The sequence below is a fragment of the Perna viridis genome, chromosome 2 (genome assembly GCF_037379345.1).
Source record: "Perna viridis isolate PV_CMFRI_1.1 ecotype Kerala chromosome 2, ASM3737934v1, whole genome shotgun sequence".
In the NCBI taxonomy this organism is placed as follows: domain Eukaryota; kingdom Metazoa; phylum Mollusca; class Bivalvia; order Mytilida; family Mytilidae; genus Perna; species Perna viridis.
The window spans coordinates 56,305,262-56,328,898 of NC_142446.1; the positions used below are offsets into that span (position 1 = coordinate 56,305,262).

The 23,637-nt window shown below is 31.7% G+C and overlaps 1 protein-coding gene across 5 annotated transcripts in view; it reads left to right on the forward strand.

The window, feature by feature from the left end:
• LOC148626153 (uncharacterized) overlaps positions 1-23,637 on the forward strand; it is a 40,854-nt gene that overhangs the window by 5,796 nt on the left and 11,421 nt on the right. For 2 of the 5 annotated variants that reach the window (XM_088569886.1, XM_088569888.1), the window contains exons 2-8: positions 519-633; positions 18,918-19,043; positions 19,391-19,455; positions 21,653-21,767; positions 22,670-22,785; positions 22,995-23,189; positions 23,558-23,623. In XM_088569886.1, the coding sequence (XP_088426012.1) occupies positions 519-633; positions 18,918-19,043; positions 19,391-19,455; positions 21,653-21,767; positions 22,670-22,785; positions 22,995-23,189; positions 23,558-23,623 (798 nt within the window). Of the gene's footprint in view, positions 1-518; positions 634-12,044; positions 12,064-18,917; positions 19,044-19,390; positions 19,456-21,652; positions 21,768-22,669; positions 22,786-22,994; positions 23,190-23,557; positions 23,624-23,637 lie in introns of those variants that run through there. The other 3 variants (XM_088569887.1, XM_088569890.1, XM_088569889.1) reach the window with 3 other exon arrangements.

Here is a 23,637-nt window from a genome sequence, read left to right on the forward strand (position 1 = left end):
ATTCTTACAAAAACATATACTTAATCATGTGAATGAAACCTAGTACTATAAAACCTATTTACATGCACCATTTAAAACCCTCCCTTTGTAAAACTGTTGAAGAGATTAGTAGGCACGCTTAAATCTTTTAAGCCCTTTTTCAACAAACCCAACTCGTTCAGCATTTAAAATCACCCTAGAAGATTTTAAACAATAGGAATTTGGAAACTGATCCTTTGGTATAATAAGGTTCCGTTTTTTGTCTGCCGTCAAAGTATACACCAAGTAAATTGTCTATGGAGGTCCCGTTTGAACCTGCAAATGAATATCAGGTTACCTGTAAATTGAGTGATTTTTGAATGGAAAGGAGATAGATTCATGATATTTGTATTGGTTTAAATTTAAAGGTGATTTTTACATACCAAGCTGTTAGGAGTGTAGTTCAGGATTTTTAATTCCTGATGTGTTATATTAAAATATTGGTGTATAGTATAGTACTGTGATATATTTTAATTGAAAAGGATTGAATAATTTTATAGGAGAATACAACGTGGGTGAATGGTATTTTGAAACTGAAAAATTTGCCAGCAATCGGAGATTTACGAAAAAGTATTGGGGATGGAACAACACTAGTGATTCTTACTGAAGTTGTCTGTAAGTAAACTTTAACACTTAATGATACAGATATAGAAACCCTTTGTCACATCAAAGTAATAACATCAAAGTTGAAAAAAATATTGAATTACAATGTACCGTGTACATGTACCTCCCCTAGAGGGGGCTTTACCTGATATATATATCTTTGACAGTCACAACAGAAACATTTTTTGCTACCTATTTTACAGTATAGTTCCAAAAATAGTAAAAGCTAATTACAAAGAAGAGGAGAATAATGTACACTTGTCAGTGGCAGATCAGAAGGGGGTGAAAGGGTCAAAACCCCCTTATTACTTGGAAAGCTTTGTTCATTTTGGGCAAATATGAGTAAATAGAAGCCTGAAACCCTTTTTTTCTGGTATTCTCTTGACCCCCCCCCCTTTTGCTTGTTGTTATTCTTTCTTAGACTAAACATTGTAACTGTACAGCACTAAGATTAAGGATTAAGTATATAGTATCAGTAAATCAACTTGAGTTGAAACACAAATTAATAATGTACATTTTATGTCATGTTTTATAACACACAGCATATACTGTCTAGGCAGATTTTCCACAAAATTCCCCTTCATCAAATGTTGGCTTTTAGTTTGATTTTTAAGTGTATTTGTGCATATATTCTAGTGATTTACTTGATTTCAAACTGTGGTTAGATTTATAGCTATTGATTAACTGCGTTATTACATGTAGGGGTACTTCTTTAGTGTTTACTTTGTCAACGTAATTCTACACTCTAAAATTTGTATTGCTGTGCTTTAAACTCCTGATCTTATTTTCCTGATTTCTTTAATGATTAAAATTTATTGGACTACTCGTATATTAGATAATTTAAAAAAAAAAGATGAAGGACATCTAAAGGATTATTTGACTTTTGTGTGGCTGCCTTTCAGTTTGGTATGCTACAAAGGGGAATAGCCGGACATTTTGAAAAGGGGGTGGTTCTAGAGGGGTTCGAGGCTGTTATTTACTCACTTTTTGTCCAAATTTTGAACAAACTTATCAAAATATTTTACAACAAAAGGGGAGGTTCTAACCCCAGGACCCCCTGGATCAACCACTGTCATTCCATGTTTTTCTACTATGGAATTATCATAATCATCTAATGGTCCACGCAAAACTTACTTAATGTCAGACATTATCAGATTTTCAAGCAATAATTACATGTATATGAATTTTAAACCAAATTATGGAACCACTTGTCGTACTATTGTCTGAAAACACAGCTGATTGGACAAACAAGCCAAACAATACGTCTACTTGACACTTTTACAGGAACAACATTGTGAAATTGTAATGATATTGATTTAAGCTATATTGACTTAGTAAAAATTACATTTGTACTCCAGAAAGTTTCCTCCCTGTAAATAATGAAATTGATTTTCTTTTTTCAATCTGTTCATGATTTAATGGTGTCAACCTTTTACAAATCAAATTGTACTCCAATCCATTGTGAAAACATTCAATTATGCTTGGATGTTTAGTGAAAACTATCTAAACTGAGCCCTGAATAATCAAAAAACCCATCTAAGGCCAAAAAAATAATAATCTTGTTTCCTGTTACCTGCAAGAAAAAAAAATAAGGTAGGTAGGTAGGGAAGTTTTTTAATTTTTCAAAAGTATTTTACATTGAGTTAATGGGGAAACAATTCACTGTGCTTGAGCCAAAATGGCCATAAAAAGTTTTGGGTAGACACAAAAAAGTAGGGTAGGAAGGGTAGTGGAAGGAAGCAGATATTTTTTTTTTACCTAAACCAAACCCTGAATAATTCATAAGCCTGTCTGAACTGAACCTGGAATAATCCCAAAGTCTGTCTAAACTATACTGTTTTTTTACGGGTAAGTCCCTTTATATCAATTTCAATGTATTTGGAACCTTGGTATACCAAACACCTGTCTAAATCAAGCCAGTTTTAAAGTCTAAGAGGGGTTCAGTTGATATAGGTTTCACTGTATTATCCTATACCCTATTGGTATAGTACATAAGATGCTCATTTGCCAAGTAATTGACCAATGCATGAAAAGGATCCCATGATATTTTAACGAGTTTGTAATGATGGGGCGTGTACATCATATTGTTTAACCTATTGTTAAACTTTGTGAGCCTGATTTCATAATGACGTGGTAGAATTGAAAATTGTATTTTTACTGAGTTGTATACTTGCAGTCTTCTTGCTAAGCTTTCTTATCCTCAGGCCCAAACCATATTTTTTTTTATGTATACATTGAAACCTGTCAATACTAAACCTCTTTTTGATTGTATTCAGGGTTTGACACCTACTTTATTTGTTTGACTACTTCAGAGTTTAAACAGGTAGTCAGCTGACGGTAAAGACGGTTCTGTTCTTAGATCTTATGTAAATTAAGGCCAAATTTAGGTAGCCCATATGACTACAATGAAAATTTTCAAATAGTCCTGTTCAAAATTAAGGTGGCACAGGACTACCAGACTACTGTTAGTATCGATCCTTGAGTATTTTATAATTTATCTGGTTAAAATAGGTGTTCTGTTCATCCAGATTCAAATACATTTAAACTGATATGAAAGGACTAAGTGTTTGGTATAGAAAGAATTTTCTTTTATTCAGGGTTTGGATGAGAACGGTTTCACTGTAGATTATTACTGGCCTGTAAGTGAAATTTAGAAATGTTTATGTGCAACTTGGTGGATGTTTCTAGAAATGCAGAGGAGGCTTACCCTACCAGTACACCTGGTCCATGCTCCCAGTTTTTAGTGGAGTCTGAGTTGCTCATTTACTTTTGTTTCTTTGTATGTATGATTTTAGTTACTTTATGTTTTGTTGTGTTCGTCTGTTTTCCATGTCTGGTCTTTGTCCCTGGATTACATTCTTTTGATTACCGCTAGAATTTTGGTTCTGTTGATTACTCTTTGAAGGCACACCAGCATTTTTACCAACCTCAGTCTTTATACTACTTGTTTACTATGAAGACTATACTGGGATATGACACAGAATTTCCATGTAAAGCTCTCGAGTATAACATTAGGGATATTGATACATGTATAATCACTTGAAGCCATTGATTCTATAGTAATAAACTCCTGTAAACCTATTGTTATTTTACTGGAGGCTGATTTGATGATGACACTGACACAATAAAAAATTAGGAGGTAACTGCATGGTATTAGAAGATTTGGAAATGTTGCCAATCCTTTAATTGATTGTCACAAATTGAACTTTTTGGTGATGTGTAACCATTCAATGATTATTCACAACTGTCAAATAAAGATTTATTGCAACACATTTTCTAATACAGTTATCTCTTTTCTAATGCAACTGTCAAATAACAAGAAAATTGCGGAAGAAAGTTGGAAAAATTTTGTCCTAACCTCCTTAAAAATTTTCTAGCTATGGGCCTGGTTATGCATGCATTTCTTTTGTTACAGCTATAAATCAAAACATTATTTCAGCAACCTGCATCTTCCTGTTGGTAAACTAGTTTAATTCTGGACTTAATTGACTAGCCATTCTGTACTGAATTGTCGATTACATTTATAAATGCTACGGTCATATATTTTGTTAGTTTAGCCACATACCTTAAGCATACTTTGTTATTCTACATTGAAAATGTTTTGTAGAAACATTATATTATATGTCAATTTGAAATGACATTTTAATATGTGATGTCTTGTTTGACATTAATTGATTTTTCTGATTAATTTTATTATAAATAAACTATAATACATAGTTAGATGGTTTTCATAGAATTAATAATAATGATTTTTGACTTTTTATTTTCTAAAGGTTTGATTTATAAATGGCTATTTAATACATGAGGTCATATTAAGTTCAGTATTGTGTAATGTTTGCTCTTTGGTATTTTGTAGGTATGAAAGTAGCGATTGTATTAGAATAATGTATTATTTCAGTATTTTCTATATATTAGTAGTTCAGTGGCGGATTCAGAGATTTTGAAAAGGGAAAGGGGTGTATGGGGGGGGGGGGATGTACTCGAGCTGGGTACAAGAATAGGGAAGGTGTGTTGGAGGCTCTTATTTGCTAATTTTTGCCCATTTTGCATGAAATTAACAAAACTTTTCGACAGAAGGGGGATTGTAACACCCACAAACCCTGAGATCTACCACTTAATCCTCTGCTTAGTATACAATGGCAATAATTTGGTGTAAAGTTCAGTGTAGGAAGAGAAAAGCCTAGGAAGAAAAGGCTACATGAGTATGATTTATTCATTTTTAGTTGATTGCCTTTTATTTCACTTTTGTTTTTTTGACTTGATGTTCAAATTTTGGATAAAGCATTGATATTAAATATCTTCATATAACTTTCACCCTAATTTCTTCTTTGCGACCCATAATGATATGAAGTTGAACTGTTATACCCCCACGTATACAATAGTTGTTTTCAGACAGCAACCAAAATCTCTTACATTCTGCACCATCTTATATAAAGCCACATTCCACATTTTAAATCAATCGGTCCGGTTGGGCCAAGATTTTTGTGACGGAAAATGTTCTCTATGATTCAATATAGTTAAAAATAGGAAAGTCCCAAGATAAAGTTCAGTATAGCAACCAAAAGTGCTAACTAAGGTATGCTCGACTTATAGTGTATACACCACATAAGTGTATATACCACATACCAAATTTCAAATAATCAATCTGTTGGGAGTCAGGATAATTATGATGAAATTTGGACTGGTGAACAGATGGGCAAGGTGATTGCAATTTATACCACCCTTTCATTGAGTTGGGTATTATATGTAAATGACCTATAAGGGTATATCAAACTTTTCTCATTAAATTGATAGTCCTCTTGAGATAGGTATTAATAATTGAATTTTTATATTGTCCCCCATTTGAAGTACTTTTATGTGATTGATGTCTTCAACAGACAGATTGAGGCATGTTTAATAAGGGATTACACTCTATATATACACTGTTATGATCTTGTACAAATATTTAATTTTTAAATCTTGGTTGATCATGGTTGACTATTGAAGTGTTTGTTTTTGTTGTCCAATATTATGAAATTAGATTTTGTGACGTGATCTACATTCTACTAAAAAATTTACTATATGCATGTACTTACTTGACATAGCAGTGAGGGGTATAAATAGTAGTGAATTATTGAATGTTCCCTGTGTAAAATTTGTGAATAAAAATTTTGTAATAATACCCCCACTACGAAGGAGGGGGCTATACTGTTTTACCCTTGTCTGTGTGTCCATAACAGTTTTTCCGTCATAGTTTTCTCAGTAAATGCTCATCATAGCAACTTGAAATTTTAGCACCTTCTTTATGTAGGTATACCATATGGTGGGATTTATAATTGGAAAAATTCAACAATTTTTGACTTTATATTTTTGACAGTTGAAATTTTCGTCACACTTTTCTCAGCAACTACTTCATGTAGGTAGCCATGTGGTGGGATTCATTTTTGAAAAAAAAATGACAATTTTCTGTTCTGACTTTATTTTCCTGATCTCCTGATTGAAAATGGGGATATTACTAGTGAACCATCACTGACATATTTCTTGTTTCATTCTCTGACATTCTCTTGCCAAAATGTCACAACTCTTTTCTGTTGTGATTGGAACTTTATTTGACACAGATCCCAAAATTTAAAACTTATTTGAAAATAGCATAAAATTATTGAGAAAATCTATATAATCAGTTTGTTATCATAATTAACCAAAATATAATCACAAACGCTAAGAACAGTTGGAGATTAAACTTGTGCAGGTAACAAGTCATGCCAACTCTTTAAATCTTGGTGTTTTTTCTGCACTAATGATCATATTTTTGTTATTCACTTATCCTATAATTACATTGTACAGGTACTTGTATCATATAGAGAATGTAGTGTATCCCCGTATTATTACAAGACATGTACCGTGTAGCTTTAAGTAGTGATACAAATGTACTGTGAAAGTACTATTGTTTGTGGGGTACCAGTTTTCGTGGTTTTTGTGGGTAGGCCGAACCACAATATTTGGTTCACAACAAAAAGGAGATTTCCATTAGTGTGTATACTGGAAAACTCAGAACCATGAATTCATGAATCTTTGAACTTGAGTTTCTTTCCTATTCCACAAAAATTGGTATCCATCAATTTAAGAACTTCCACAGTATGCAACTGTTGGGTGTGAACTGTATGTACATGTATATAGTTGTTCCTTCATTTAACAAATTCTTAAATTTAACTTTCACTAAAATGCACAGTCATAAAAATTTCTAATGTTTATATCTCATTACAGGTAGTTTGAGAAGTAATCCAAACATCACATGAATGTAATGTCATATTACATACAACGGAAGGGACCGGCCTATTGAATATTTCATATTTAATTTTATTCATTTTGACATCATGAAAGGTGATTGCATTACATGAAAAGATACTCAACATTTTGTAATCACCTAGTTTGTTTAAAGTAGCTGTCTTTTTAAAAATCAGACAGGAGGTGATTCCGCCATTCTTGCATGTCAAAACCCACAATATTAACTTTTATTCCTTAGAAACAGTTACAGACCACATTATAAATAACCTTAGTTTGTCATTCAGTGGCTGCACTTTTGGGATATTGATTGATTGATTGTTTGTGGATTACTGTCCCACTTTTAAGAAAAACCCATTATACATTGTCTATGGAATTGGCACTTTGCATGAGTTATGGTTCTTGATTTGGTTGATTTAAGTTGGAGATGATTTTCTCCAAAATGAGTTCTGTATAAAGAAAAGACTACATATGTAGTTTCATTAAAATACAGTGTATGTAGATAGAAAAAGCATTCTTTGTTTGGTGGGATTTTTTCTCCATCACGAATAGCCTCTACAATTGGTAGTGTCTGTTTTACTTAAGGAGGTAGACCTACGGTAAGGACATAACTCTTACAAATCATTGGAACGTTTGCATTTACCATTTTACATTAATCTCATGTAAGCAACACAGTAACTTGCACTGATTTCATTCTGTTTCAAATGAAAGCTTGAAAGACATTAGTGAAATTTAATGTGATACAAACATGTCACTGATTTCATGAGTTATGTCCCTTACCCTAGGTCTACCTCCTTAAATAGCAAAAACTATGTATTTTACAGGTTTCAACCAATTAAAGGCTATGTTTTATATGATATGATGTACATACATGTTAAATATTTGACATTAAAAAAAAATTGGTTGATAAATGAAGTATTACATGTGATAAAAAATTGAAAAGTAAACTTCTAGCATGCTGTCTCCAAGTTGAAGTTTTAATGCATGTAAGGTTTAATACATGTACATATATTTATAACCCCACTGAAGGAGTAGTTGGAACATTTTTTTTAGTGTATATTGGAATTGCTTTGTCAGTCGATCATGCTGTCTGCCCATTAGTCCAAATTTCATCACTATTAGCTGGGCTCCTAATGGATGGATTAATTTCAAAATTAGTATCTGGCTTTATATGTATCAGGCATAATCTGTAAGTGATTTTGGTTGCTGTCCCACATCAACTTCCTTTACAAGTGGGGGTATACAACCTAATATTTGTTTTCCTTTGTATATTTTTTTGTTTCTCTACACTTTCATCATTGGTCCACAATGTAGTAACATAACCTTTCTCCATTTAGTAATAACACAATAGGAACAAAATGTATGTACAAAAATTACTACAAAGGACCTCTTGTTGTTCTTGCCTTGAAGTCTGTTTTTTTACACTGACAGACTTGGAATGTTTAAAAATCATTTTTATGCCTTAATCCTTTGACTTGGATTTCCCCTTTCACAAGCAAAGCATTTAAGTTCAAAAGAACTTTCTGTCAACATTTTGTCATATATTTCCAATCCTCTTTCAACACATAACATATTCTTTAGTAAATAAAAATTTAAACTGACAACTTTTAGGTTCAGTGATTTCTGATAGATTATTGATTTAACACATGGCTTTTTAAATGTGTACTGAAAATATTTGTTGTATTACATCATAAGGGTAGTTTAGATGTTAATTTATGATGCAAATAATCAGATATAATGACTTGTTCTGTTCCATGAAGGACGGTTGTGATCTTTATTGAATATTGAATACCTGACTTAGTGGACATGATTTTCTAAGACAGATACCATTTTTAATCACAATTATATAAATCCTGTTTTTACAATTATGACTTAAGGAATGCGATGGCAGATACAAAGAGGGAGAAGTTTCAAGGTTTGGAACATCTCTATGTTGGAAATTTGGTTCATTTCTTGAAAAGTTTTTGCTATAGTGAGCAAATAGTAGGCTTGAACCCTTTTATTTTCTAGACTCCTCTTTTCTCTGGGTCTGCCCCAGAGATGTGTTTAACATAGGTTTATCTGATGTAAATGTAAAGTGATTTGTAAACAATTGACCTTTCAAATGTAAAATCTTCCAAACCATGATTTCACTTTATTTGTAACAGTAGATTATGATGCATGTGACATCGAAATTCACAAAAATGCTGATATATTCAGAGATATACATGTTTTCTAATTGTTGTACATGTAGTTGATTTATTGCCATTAAGGGTAGTAACATTATGTACAAAAAACTCCAGGCAAAAGTCAAAAAGAAGAAAAGTCTATATGAATAATGACAATATCACAGGCAATTGGAAACAACCACAATGGTCCTGATGGAAATGGTGCATTAAAACAGGTTTTATAGCATGCTTTATATACAGGAAATTGGTACTTTGCCAGAGTTATTGTTCTTGATTTTGTTGATTTTAGTGGGACATAAATGTATGATTTTCTCAAAAATACAGATCTGAATACAGAGAGAATTATTGTTATGTAAAAATGTAGCTTATGTCCACCTAAAAAGCATTATTCATTTGATGGGATTTCTAACACAATGAATCACCTCTACCATTGGCAGTGTCTGAATCTTATATGGACTGGTACTTTTAAATCACTAAGCTTAGGTTTTCTGGGACAACATGCATTGTAGTTGGATGAATACATGAACTAAGTTTAGAACTTTACACTCACCGATTTTTCCCATCATCTAACAACTATTTTCATGCATGGATGTCGATCATTCTTATATTGATGCTCATGGACTGGAATGAGTTATCTGATCTTGTCAGATGATTAGTTTAATGTGGGTGTGTTGCTCCCCCAGGAGCTGAAGTCATGCTATACAGATACATTCCATTAGTTTTGAAATGAAAGTATGTTAAGTTTATGTAAATTGTGCAATGATATGCCATCTTTTGTTAAAACAAAATTCAATGCCATCTTTTAGTATACTATTGGAAACATGTTGACATTTTTGCCAAATGTTTTGAATTTTTTGGTGATTTGGCATCTTTGTTTTGATTGTTAGTTTTGAGTACTCCTTGTATACAATTTATTTTTTGATCTTGAACTCCCTAAAAATTTGATTCTAATGCTGTTGATAAGAGGTTACTTCTTGAAGCATGTGTATAGCATACTGAAAATGGCTAAAACCAACTTTAAAAATCAGATCTTGACTACATTTGTACAGTTGTTGTAATATCTTTGGATTACATAATTTTTTTTTCTGAAAGCTTTAAAAGAACCCTGAGTAATGATGTACTAGGATATTGGTTTTGTGGTTTTTATTTCACAACTCTTTTTTGTTGTTTGTTCTTGATGTTCTGTCATAACTAGCTCTGGTTTAGCTTCTTTTGTCATTTGATATACTGGTATATATTATCAGTAGGTTTGATATGACAAATCTATATATATTATTGATTCATTTGATCAGATAAAAGTTTCTATAAATAAATTGTTAATTAATTAAAGCCATTTTATCCTACAGGTTCATTTAAATGAACTAATATAATAATTTTTCTTGGTGGGGACAGAAAATCAATGTGGTTGGTATTTAGGTAGCAACAGATTATAATTAATAGAAGAAAGATATGACAAGGGATTTTAGTATATCGCTGATAATTATCCCTGCTGGTGACAATAACCTTGGTTATCAGATTTATATATATGTATGCCTATTTATACTAATCAAAGAAAAATAGGCATATGAAAGGGTGGACCCAGAGTTTCAGGATAGGGATCATGAATAGAATTAAAGCCTATATAAGTGAAGTGAGGCAAGAACAAATTAATGGGTAGAATTAATATGAAAAATCTGGATTTCATGGTGATGCAGAAGTTTTGTTTCCCAGTTTTAGGAAAGCGTATGTGTGTGTGTGTTACGCAGTGTCTGTTTATGAATGCAGGCCTGATATTGCATGAAATATGGTCATAAGGTCATGTCCCAAATTTGATTTTACCATATGTTAAAGTTGAATTTAGAATTTACTGAAAAAGGTAATAGTAATTCTGACCCTGTTATAGCACTGTACAACCGCGATAAAAAATCTGAATTGAAATCATAGGAGACCCAGGTCAGTGGGGTAAAGGAAGAGACCTTTATTCTTAGAAAATTTGTGCTTTTTAACAGTTTCCAGCCCTAAGTTATTTAGATATATATAGTGTACTGAAATTGTAAGGGTACAGTAATTACTTTGTTTTTTACTGTGTTATAATATTTAAATAGCACAGAATTGTGGATTTTATCGAGCATGTGATTCTTACAGTGACTTGCTTTTGTTTCCTGTTTTAAAGAAAAGGTGAATAGGAATGTTTACAATTCAATTTAGTTAGCCTGTGATTAAAATTTGACATGATAATGAAATTATAAAGAAAATTGAAACTGAAACTTTAAAATAAACTTAGTTTTGAAAGGACTGAAGTGTTATAGACAAGTTGGAAGACAAGTACACAATACAATTGTGCATGCAGTATTAGACCTCAAAGCATGCAAACATGAAATTTTACTTTTGAGGGTATAAAATGATGCATTATTATGTGGAATGCACATTATCGTGCTTTGAATAATCCATGTCATTCAAATTCTTTACTAATTATTGGGTGATAATAGCGATAGTCAGGCAACCAATTATCAATTCAATATAGCATGTTCAATGCCACTCTCAGTACAACAATAAAATGACAATAGATAGTCCTGTATGGGTTTTAATGATGTTCAGTATAGCAACGGAACGTCTATTGTAAAGTCTCTTTATTGACTTTATATAGATCCAAAATGTTAATATGCTATTCGATTCATGAATTAGAATGAGTTTACAACCACATTGTACCATAAACTTGCCCAGTGATTTTATCATTTGGACATATTGTATAAAAGATGTATGTACATGCAAGTTTTATTTTTTAATTTGCTGAAACTTCACAAAATTTGATCATAATGAGGTAGGGAGATTATGTTTTATATTTGTTTTAACTTAGTTAGTAATTGGTATATGAATATTTCATCAGCTCATTTAATTTTACTAAAAGGAATGCATTCAATAATAGATTCTGGTTCTTTTGAATTTTTCCCATCTTGATCACATGCTTATTGTTCGTGACTACGAATATTTATATTTGTCGGAGGAAGGAAGATGGCATAAGTAAAAAATAAAGGTAAATATTTATTAAATTTCGCTATGTATTTATGGGATATACTAATTACGGTAAAGATAAGTAGAAATAATTAAAAGAATGGTATGTATACTGACTTGACCAAAAATGTCATTCACTGTTATGACTGTACTGAAATATTCTTTAACCTGGCAACACCGATTATTTCCAGAACAGGCATTATCATGCCTCTACTCTGGACTCCAAACTCTGTGTGACTCCACATCTTCCGATTGTCCCTAAATGTCAGGGCCAGATCCAGGATTCGAGTTTGGGGGGGTGTTATAGAATTAAATGCTGTGCAAAGCAAGACAAAAAATATAATGGTGGTGAACTTGTGGTGAAAATTTTTATTCTTACCGATTTAGGGGGGCGTGTGCCTGGTACGCCAGTCCTTGGATCCACGCCTGAATGTATCCAATCTGTTTTTGAAACTAATCAGTGCTTCATTTGCAGATTCTGGCAATTTGTTCCATAGTTTAGCTGTTCTAATTGCTAAGACGTTTCTATCAGTTTCCTTCTATGCTTGTTAAGCTATTGGTTTTTTTTATAACTAAGAACTTTGAGTCATGTTTACAGGGAAAATTTGTTTTTCAACAAAGTCCATGTGAAATTAGAAATTTTCCTTATAGGGGACAAAGTCTTTTTTCTCATACAGTATTTAATGGGCCTGATTTCTAAATGCAGTATACAGTGAAACCTGTCTAAAGGGAACCTTTTTTGGTTTGATGGAATTGTGTGGTTTATACAGGTTCTAAATGTATTGGCAGTGGAAGATCCAGAGAATCACCTAAGGGGGGCCATGAGGGGGCACACAAAAAAGTCTTAGATATGCGCATTTAAATGCATGCATTTACACACAATAATACGCTATTTTCATAAATTTTGTAATTGACCGCCCCCCCCCCCTAATTATGGATCCGCCTATGATTTGAATTGATATGAAGGTACTTCAGATGAAATCTGATTGTTACAGGTCATCTGTTTATATTCAGAGTTTGGTTTAGGCAAGTTTTACTGTGATTTTTTTAATGCATTAAAACTTTTCCCTGTTGGTAATGAACAGCTACATTTCAATTCTCTCTGTTTACAATTAGTTGTTTTAATACAGCCAAAGACCCATGTCTATTTAGATTCTATCATACTGTATATTATTTTCATTTTTCAAAGAAATGGAATTTAAGGTTTAGATTTAATCTTCAATAATGTTTACATTTTTCAAATGAGTCTTTGTTTAACAGTATAGGGGGGCCACTCTTGTTTGAATATTAAAATAGATAGAATAGATTTTTCTTGAATGAAGAATTAAATAGTTTGTTCTCTAGGCATGTTCTGTCTGATAAGGAATGTGTGAACGCACATGGTTTAAAATACTGTGTTTGAAAAATGTAAACATAAATCTAAACTTGTCAATCTGGTTGCCTTTATGGGCTCTCATTTCTGTGTATAAAAGTGTGAGTTTGTTTGTAAAGCATGTTTGCATATCATGCAGGTATAGAAGAGATTATATTGACAAATAATGGGAATGGAAACGGCAATATTACCTTTTTATGCCAAACTAATATTATATTGTTGCATCTTGTGGCTATGTATGACTGTTTAGATTGCATGGTCACATATACTGAATAAGATTGACTTTTTTTAGTGGTAAATTTAGATTCTCCTTCAGAAATGAGTGGTTTACTGTGAATGTACTTTTATTTGTGGGTACTAAATTTTCATTGTTTAGGGAAAAATTATCAGGTCATAAATTCTTGAATTCGTGGATTTGACAACTCTACCATACAAACAAATTGGAAATTTCCTTTTCACTGGGAACCATATTTCATGGTTTACCCAGCCCACAAAACCACGAAAAAAAATCTTCATTTTACTATAGAGAGTTTAGAAACAGTGTAAATACAAACTGAAGGAGAATCAGTTTCTCCCTTAAAATCTGTAAAAAAAGTTGGAAAATGTAAAATGATGGAAAACCGGTGACAGAAATTTAATCACCACCCTTTGTTAAAAAGTCATGTGCATTTTAAATCACCAGCTTAGAATTGAAGAAAGTGATTTTTTTATCTTTGTCAAGGTATAATTGTTAAAACTGGATGGTCACATATACTGAATATTATTTCTCAATTTTTATTTTTTATTAATCATTTTTCTTTGTTATTTTTTCAAATTGAATTCAAGTTAATTAAAGTTCAACTGTAAGTTCTGTTATCATTGGGAATACATTCATCGGAAAATTATTTATACTTGATTTGTAAAATATTTGACAATTAAATTGATTTCTTTGTGATCATGTTTATACATTAAATTAACAGTTTGGACCATTAAATAGACCAAAACATGCTTTGAATTGATTTGAACAAGTCAGCCTTTATTAAGTAAGTGAATTTAGAGGACACCCCATGAGCTAGATGATTAGTAATTAGTATATTCAGTTTAAGGTAAGGAAGGTGTCAAGTGGATAGTGGTAGCTAATTTGGTTTCTTTGATGTATTTGTACTTAGATAATCAAGGGAGCTAATTTGTACTTAGGTAATCAGGGGAAGATAATTAGAAACTAAGGTGTCAAGATTATATTAAAATAAAGTTGTAAATGTTAATACTTATTTTTAAAATGGTTCTATTTCAAGTAATAGGTTCTGAATATGAGTCTTTAGATCTCTTTAAAGGTAGGATATCTATAGTTCTATTGTGTAACTGTGGTTTCTAAAAAAATATATTTTTTTAAAAAGATGAAATGTTAGCCTAGTTTTGTTCAGTATGGAGATTATTGTGTACTTATTTTTTAGATTACCAACAATTACATTGATCAGAAGTTTTTTTTTATTATGTTCCGATAATGTTGTTACTCGATCCATGCTTTTTTTACACTGATGTGCATGTGTTATCACACATATTCAAGTTTCTAAATAAGTTGCTGTAAACCAATTTATTTTCATGGAAACTTATTTGTACTATTTAGTATGTCAATCCAATTTAGCAAATATTTAATTTTGTGTCTAACACTATCTCAATAATTTCTACTTTCTAAAAGAGACTTGTTTGCAGTATTCATTTTTTCACATTTTTTTCTTGTGTGCAAATTAAATTTGTGACAATAAATGGCTCAAAAAAACATGCTGGATTACAGTTTCATATCAAATGGCAGTTGGTTTTATACAGTTTTGTTTTATAATTTTCCCATGTTATAAGTTTGAATTTATTGGGTATGACTTGATAGTACCCACTAGTTTTAATTGTTGTGGTGTGGTTTATTTTATTATTTATTATTTCAACTGTTGTTTCAATCATCTTCCTTCATATTATGACTTCAACTTTGGATTTAAGGAGGTAGAACTAGGGTAGGGGACACTACTCTTACAAATCATTCAAATGTTTGTATTCAGTGTTTTACTGCAATCTCATGTAAGCCTCAAAGTAACTTGGACTGATTTCATTCTGTTTCAAATGAAAGCTTGATAGGCTTTGGTGAAATTGAATATGATACAAACATATCACTGATTTCAAGAGTTATTTCCCTTACCCTAGGCCTATCTTGTTAAGCTGGTTTAGTTCAGAAATGTCGTTTCAATGTTTGATAACATGTAGAGCCATTTTCCATCCACCCATTTGTAGTACTTACTGCATGTTATCAATACAAAGAAATCTGTATGGAGGATAATTATGCTATAGAAAATTTTAAAGGCTAAAATGGTGCAACATTATATAACATACTTTTTGCATTATTTGAGATTGTATTTTTAGGCTATAAAGATTTTCAAGATAAAGTTACCATTATAGGAAACACTAAAGTCATTCTTTACTCAAAACAAACAAAAAATAAAGCAAAAATAACACATTATGAGTTATGATCTTGCAAGATTTACTTAGACAAGTTTTATGTCCGACTTATTTCAATTTTTTTCTTTCTCTTTGTGTTAATGCCATTTTGTTTAATGCCTGATTTCTTCAGAACTATGTCTTATTATTTTTTATGGAGAGAATATTATTTTAAATGATTTAAAGCCAGTGTTTTCAAGCATGTTATTAGCAAACTGTATAATTTCACTTGTTCTGTATGGTTACATTTTTTATTTACTATTGGAATATGATTTATTTTAGAAAGTTGTCTTGACATGATACCAGAGAACTGATTCAGCAGCTTCCTAAATTTTTCTTTCGCCATATTATAAGACTATCACATGATTTACAAATTTTTCAATGGTTTTGGATTATTGCCATGTTCTTAAGCATGTACAACAGTCTCAAAAACTAAAAAGAAATGTCTTGTGTATTTCTTTAGTTTTTACATGTATACAAAGTGTATTTATGACTGCTTGCTACTTTTTCCTGCATATGTTGTGTATTCCAAGTGTTTGAATTAAATGAATTCAAAGTGTTATTGGGACTGCATGCAGTAGTTGATCCAGAAATTGTGAAAGGGTCCTACTGACTGGCCTAAAATGAGGCCTGCTTCAGTGATTTCAACTAATTTTCTATAGAATTTAACAGAATTTTCATGCATAAGGCTCCCCTTGAAATTTTTACTTGTAGTCCAAATTTATTTTGGATTGCATGCTAAGCTTTTCTACAGTTTATGTATATTTTTAAAATTGTTATTGAGACTGCATCTTAAGTTTTGCTGCAGTTTTTTTTTTTTTTGTATTTGAAGTGTTATTGAAGCTGCTTGCAAAGTTTCTGAATATTATTTGGCAATATAAAGTAGACTTTAACAGGCATTATTCAGATTTCCAATTCAAAGTTAAAACTCAAAATTAGCCACAGGAAAGATGAGAGATTTAAGATATACACAAGCATGAAATCCAGTCATTATCAATCTATAAATAGTATATATTGTTCTTCGCCAGTCTTTTGAAATTTTAATTTATAACTCAAAATCTTCAGAATAAAACCTGCAAGAAATTCATTATTTATTTTGCACCTGCCCCTTGATTCACATCAGTTCTTTTGATCTAGTCTGGTGACACTTAATTAACACTCAGGTGAGACAGAATTAAGTTTCATGCATGTATTGATTGCTCATCTTACTGCTTATAAATATAGCAAGTAATATAGTTAACTTCATGGAATATTGATTGAATGATAATCACCCAATGAACTTTCATAGGTAGTTAACTGGACAGTGGACAATTAGATTTTACTTTCTATCAAAGTAAGGTTAAAGTACCTATGAAATGATAGAAAGTTTAAATCTCTTTGTTCAATGTCCAGTTAACTTCTTCAAACATTTTATCAGGTAATGGACATTTGATCAAGACCAAGTATATTTGCTGAAGTTAACTATTTTACTCGCTGTAAAATTATGGCAGGTTTAGGTTTACAGTAATTCAATTTGCGTATGCAGAGTCATCTCAAGTTTTTTTTATGTTGAATAATTCAATATTTACCTTTAAAATGTGGAAATGATGCATTAAACACATTTTGTGATGATTGTTATGTAATTTTAATAGTTTTACTTGGTAGGATGGTTGTAAATTTCACATGTAGCTTATGTTTTTGCAGTTATAAAACAGATTCATGTTTTATCTACAACTATTATACATGTGATGCTGTAATATCAAGGTACATGTAATGTTCTTAAATTTATATCACATGTTATTTTGCTCGAATCTTTTGTCTAGAACAGATCCAGAAATGTGGTGATTTCCACTGTATATTATGTATTTCTTTCTCTTTTATGAGTTCATTATTTTTACATTTTTTATTTAGACGAAAAAGTGAGATCTTGTAACTTCCACCAGATTGGAACCATTCTAGAAGTTAAGGAGTTGTTTATTTTATACTTTTACCCAGTGACAAGTTTTATTTGTAGCTGTTTCAAAGTTGATGTCATTTTTACATGTTTATGTAGATGAAAATGGGAAAAATTGAAATTTACACCAGATTCGTACTGTTCTAAAAGTTACAGAGTTGTTTATTCTGTACTTTTACCAAGTAACAAGTTTTATTGTAGCTGTTTCAGTGTTGTGATGCTTAAGGAATTCATATAGGAATTTAATTACTTCAGACTTAAATATCAAGTTATTTCCTCATTCCGTTTTATTTTCAATATTGACGTTAATTGGACATTAATTTCTTGGTTTCAGGTTTTATACCTATTTATGGTGAGCTTAATGTGCTTTTGATGGATTGTGTAATGGTAAATTCTTATCATTAAGCAGATGCTATGAATTAAATATCTTTTTAGTAGATGAATTAAACTCGGCCCTCCAGCTTGGCATGTTCAATGCTAAAATGAAATGAAGATAGGAAAATTTACACAACCTTACGGAAGAGGCCAGTGGAGGCAAATTTGATGCTAGGAAAGACTGCAAATTAGAATAGGAACTTTGATTTTCTCGTTTGGAAGAGAAACTTTGTGAATGAAAACGTAAATTGAAACAATGATACTTTTGTATATGGAGGAGAAGTTCATTCAATTGCCTTGCCCATTTAAATTCTTAATATTATGCATAAAGCTATATGGAAATGAAATTCAACTAGTTGCCCTGATGGTTTGCTATTAAACATTTAGCATTGTAGCTAGACTCTTATTGGATCTTACTCACCTGCAATATGATGGGTGCCATTGGCAGAACAGGACATGCTTACACTTCCAGAGCACCTGATATCACTCCTGATTTTTTGTGGGAGTTCATATTGCTAGTCTTTTAGTTTTTTGTGTGACGTCTTTTTTTTTTATCTTCTGTTTTTATTTGTAATTGTATTTTATTCTGTTTACTACATGATGTATGTAGATCATCTCTGTTTACTGTTTTATTTTTAGGCCATGTATTTGGATTTTTAGGGTATCTGAATTGGCCCCATTATTGACACTTTGGTATTTTTTGCTGATAGTTAATGCTAATTTTCTGATTCAGGTAAAAGACCAGTACCAAGTGTTCACTCTGAGATCATCAGTAAAGAAACAAGACTAGATAACATCACCAAGTGTTTAGAAGTTTTATCATCAGCTGGGGTAGATCTTACGGCAATAGATGGGGAAGGTAGGTTGTCATGGTTACATGGTTACTGTCAGGTTTTCAAAGCCAATGGGTTTTTATGGTTACATGGTTTCTGGTAGTTCTGGTAGATTTTCAAAGCCAATAGAAATAGTTTTTTTAAAAAAAGTCATAGTTTCTCTCAGGATTTTCATGTTGATGTTTTTAAACTCAATAGACCAATTAACAAATTGGCAAATGATTTTGTTCACAAAATGTTTTATGATTACTGACAATTCCATCACACTATCTTGAAGGTGTGGGCTACATTCTTCATTTACCTCATTAAATTAAAAAAAAAACCAAAACTACATAATTTTTAAAGTGCATAATACTTATAATACTCATTTCAGATCTGGCTGATGGGAATTTGAAGTCTACCTTGATGTTAGTCGGTAACATCAGACAACATTTTGAGGTAATAAACATAAATGCAACAGCCTTTAATTGAAAACATAGATTTTACAGGATTTTGATTGCTTTTCACTTCTTCAACTGTCCTTTTTATTGTTACACTAATGGAATGAATAATATTTGACAAGTATCTTAAGCAAGTTTTGAAAAATAATGTAATAAAATGTGCAGGTGTGGTTATAGGGTTTGTAAGTCTCATTCTGATTATTATTTCCCTTTCTTGAATTTCCGATGTAAACAGTTTTGAAATTTGAAGACCGATCTGCATTTTATTGTTTACTTCCAGGATCTCAAAATGCTGCATCACAATACAAAATCACTATTTTATGCTTATCATAGCATTTTTATGATGTAGAATTAGGTATTTGTTATTTTTTATTGGTATTTTTACATGAAAAAGTGTTTTTCTTTTAATACTGAATTCAACACTTCATGTGTATCCTCATGCATTTGAATGGTAGAGGAAGACCCATGAAATCACAGAGACACATGACGAGACTTACATACCCTATGGTAGAACCATATTGTGGCTAAGATTTGTTACCCACAACACCAGCAGTTAGGGCAGGTCTAGTATGTCTGTGTGTCACACTTTTAAAAGGGTTACTTACTTAGTGTAATCTTGAACTCTAAATAATTGTATCTGAAGTTTGCACAGTGTCCATTTACATACTGAGGCAGTACACCCTATTTTGAAGAACATTGATAGATATCTTCCTACATTTCAAGCATGTTGAACTGAATTTTTTGCCACTGTATGTTGTGGATAGTACGTACGTGTGTAATCTGCAAGTCAAAAAGTATAGAACAAATATTAATCAAACTTTGCACAGTGTTAATTCTCAAATGAAACTCGTTTTCCAGTTTTGGCTTTCTTGATTGTTTGAAAGGGTAGACTCACTCAGTCTAGTAATTTTATTATGTGGCTGTATAAACAGTAACCAACTATCAATAACATGCAGATAGGAAACATTAACTGCCTGAATTCAGATGCTCATTATTTGTTCAAATATTAATTGCATCATTTCTTAATATAATGCATTATCTCTATTGTAATTAATGAAACTGATTTACCAGGTTTCACATTACATTAAGCAGTATTGAATTTTTCCTTCAGACTGGATCTGTTACATAATAAATACATTGATATTTTATCCAAAGTGGCCCATTGATTCAATATTGTAGTCTGGCTTTTGATTTAGTCTGGTTATACAGAAAATTAACATCAATAGGACTCTTGTTGCAACTACTTATGGGAGACTATAGTGTGAAGAAGAAAAGGGGTTTCAGAAATACAATACACATTTCAATTATTCATAAGCTGGGTAATTGCTCTAGTGCATCATGATGGTACATCAGTTAGACTATCTTTGGCATCCTTTCAATAAATAAATGTTACCGGTAATTGTGGTAAATTTAATATCTTAAAGTGTTACACTAATGTGTAACTTTTATTTGAATTTTGTTCTAGTCTTTCTGGCAGGTAAAAAATCACTTTTTACCTTGAAAATGACCTATAAAGATATTTTCTAGCTCAGAGGTAACAGCATCCATTTGCCCATTTCATCCTTAAACCCAGTGGAGCTTGTGCTTTTACTTTATATATGAAATGTATTTGTGATATACATACTGTACTTATTTCACAGGTCCCTTACCCTACCGGTGCACCTTGTCCATGCTGCCAGTTTTTAGTGGTTTCTGAGTTGCTCATTTGCTTCTGTTTCTTTATACATGTTATTTTGGTTATTTCACGTTCTTTGTTTTGCCTGTCTAGTCTTTATCTTTGGATTATATTCTTTAAATTTCTGCTCAAATCTTGGTCCTCTTGACTACTTTTTCAGAATGTCAAAATAGTTCTGCTACTACATGTATTAATTTTAACTGACTCTGCTAATAACATGTATTTCATAATGGAGGGACAATATTGGCAGGGGAGGGGGTTCTTGAATTTTTCATGCTCATAAAATTAGCAAAATAAATTGCTTGTACTGATGAAAATAAGTTAATAAAGGAATGGAAATGACACAAACAATGACAATTTTATGTGAAAACTGAAGTCTTAGGTGAAAGGTCAAATCATTCTGTCAAACAGATTTTCTTTTTATTTTTGATACAAACTAGAATTATTAAAATTTCCCAATAAAATTAAGTTGATGTTTAGCCTCTAGTGCGACTCAAGACTGTGTCTTTTGTTATTTCAGAAAGAACAGAATTATGCTCCTGTGAACCAAACTAATAACAAAGACAGTAAAATGCCAGGGGCAATAACTCTGCCAGGTAATAGTAGTGTGCGGGAACTACCATTGGGTGTCACAGGTGTGTGTTTACTTACCAACTAACAAATGTATTATTTGATAATATGTATATAACTTACTCATAAGTTCTGTCTTAAAATCTACATAATGTGGTTTAGGTGGATTGCACGTAATAACAAATATTTGTAAGAATCAAGCAAAATGGGTACAATCTGGTACAGCAAGTCAAAACTGATCTGACGATATACTTTCACTAAAGGGAATCTTCCTTATTTGAATGACCAATATTTAATCTCTGCATCAGATGTATTGGGTGATTTTTATAAGATTGATAGAAAGTTGGAGTTTTTGACAGAGTTATCTGCCCCTTAAATGTTCATATGCATACTTTGAATCTGATGGTACAAATAGTCAAAGCACACTGTAGAATTGGTTGATTATCTCATACCATGTTTCACCTGTTGCCTGATTCTTAGAAGGATTTAATAACATACATATCTGGAGTGGATCAAAATTTTGCTCTAAGTTAAACTACATCAATTGATAGCAAAGAATCCTTTAAGTAACAATTTTGACCTACCTACTGTCATAGGGGTTTAGGTGTCTAGCTGCTTTTTGTATTATTTCCATATAACAAGACTGCAGTTCTTGTTGTGATTTCAGAATTTGTGTGTTCATGTGTTGTTAATTAACAATTAATTGTACATATTTCTTATGCTTCTTTGTCAAACATCAGTTATTCTTAAATGTTTTGACAAAATGTTTTACAATTTCATATTGAAGATATATATAACAAAGTTCTCATGTTTGCTTGGAAAAACAGATTTGACTTAAATTTATGAAAGGTCAAAAATGTTTTTTTTTTTTTAAGTTTTTTCCAAATATATAATAAAATTTAAACAATTTGGGATTGAGCATCAATTTAAGATATTTCAAAATGTTAGTATTCTGACTGATTTTCAGATGAGAAGGCTACCTACCAGAGGAGAATCATTATACCAGCAGAGGATCTTCTCCCAGGAACTATGGGTAAAGAGGAAGTCAGGCCTACAACTCCTGGGATACCTGGAATGTTAACTGTAAGTCTTTGTAACATAGCTTTGATTTAATGTACGGAGATAGTGACTTTATACTGAAAATGATGTTAATGTTTTCTGTAAACTGGACAAGGAAAATTTCTAGGCATTTTATTTTCACAGTACAACCTGTAGCATAAAAAATAAATCTTCAAAAATATTTTTTTCAAAAATATTCTGTAAATCATAGTTATCTCCCTTTCCATTGACAGTCAACGACAGAAATCAGTATGAATGGTGTATCTCAGGTGGGAGTAGAAGAACGAAGACAACAACAGCATCAGCAAGTACGATTCCCTCCCCGACCACAGAGTGCTAAACCTGTACCCTCCCCTAAACCTGTAGTTAGGGGTCAGGGTGTGACTAATGCATGGGCTGAGGGCCAGAATCAGCCACCAGCAGCCATGGTAAATAGGTTTCAGAATATTATATATGAATGGTTGGTGGGTAATTTCTGGAAAAAATACTTGTTCAAAAAGGTTCTGGTTTGGTAAAATCTTTTTAGCTTGTAAAATAATTTCTTTTTTTTTTTCATTGCCAATTGTTTTATTAACTTCCTTTTGCCAAAATTTGCATGGTTTTAGACCCTTAACATTCATTTTCACTTTCAATATTATTTTCCCTTGTTTTAGTTAAGCATGCATTATCACTACCAGTAAATCTTAACAAATTGTAAGTTCTTAATTGTATCTTTTTACAAAGAGGTACCTATAGTTTTAAGCTCATAGAAAAATTCTCAACTGTTGGAAAATATAATAAGTACATTTATTTTTAGCCTTTGAGTGTGGAAGATCGTTTGAAGTCCCTGATTTCGGGACCATCCACACCAAGAGCTGGCAATGTAAGTCCAGTGTG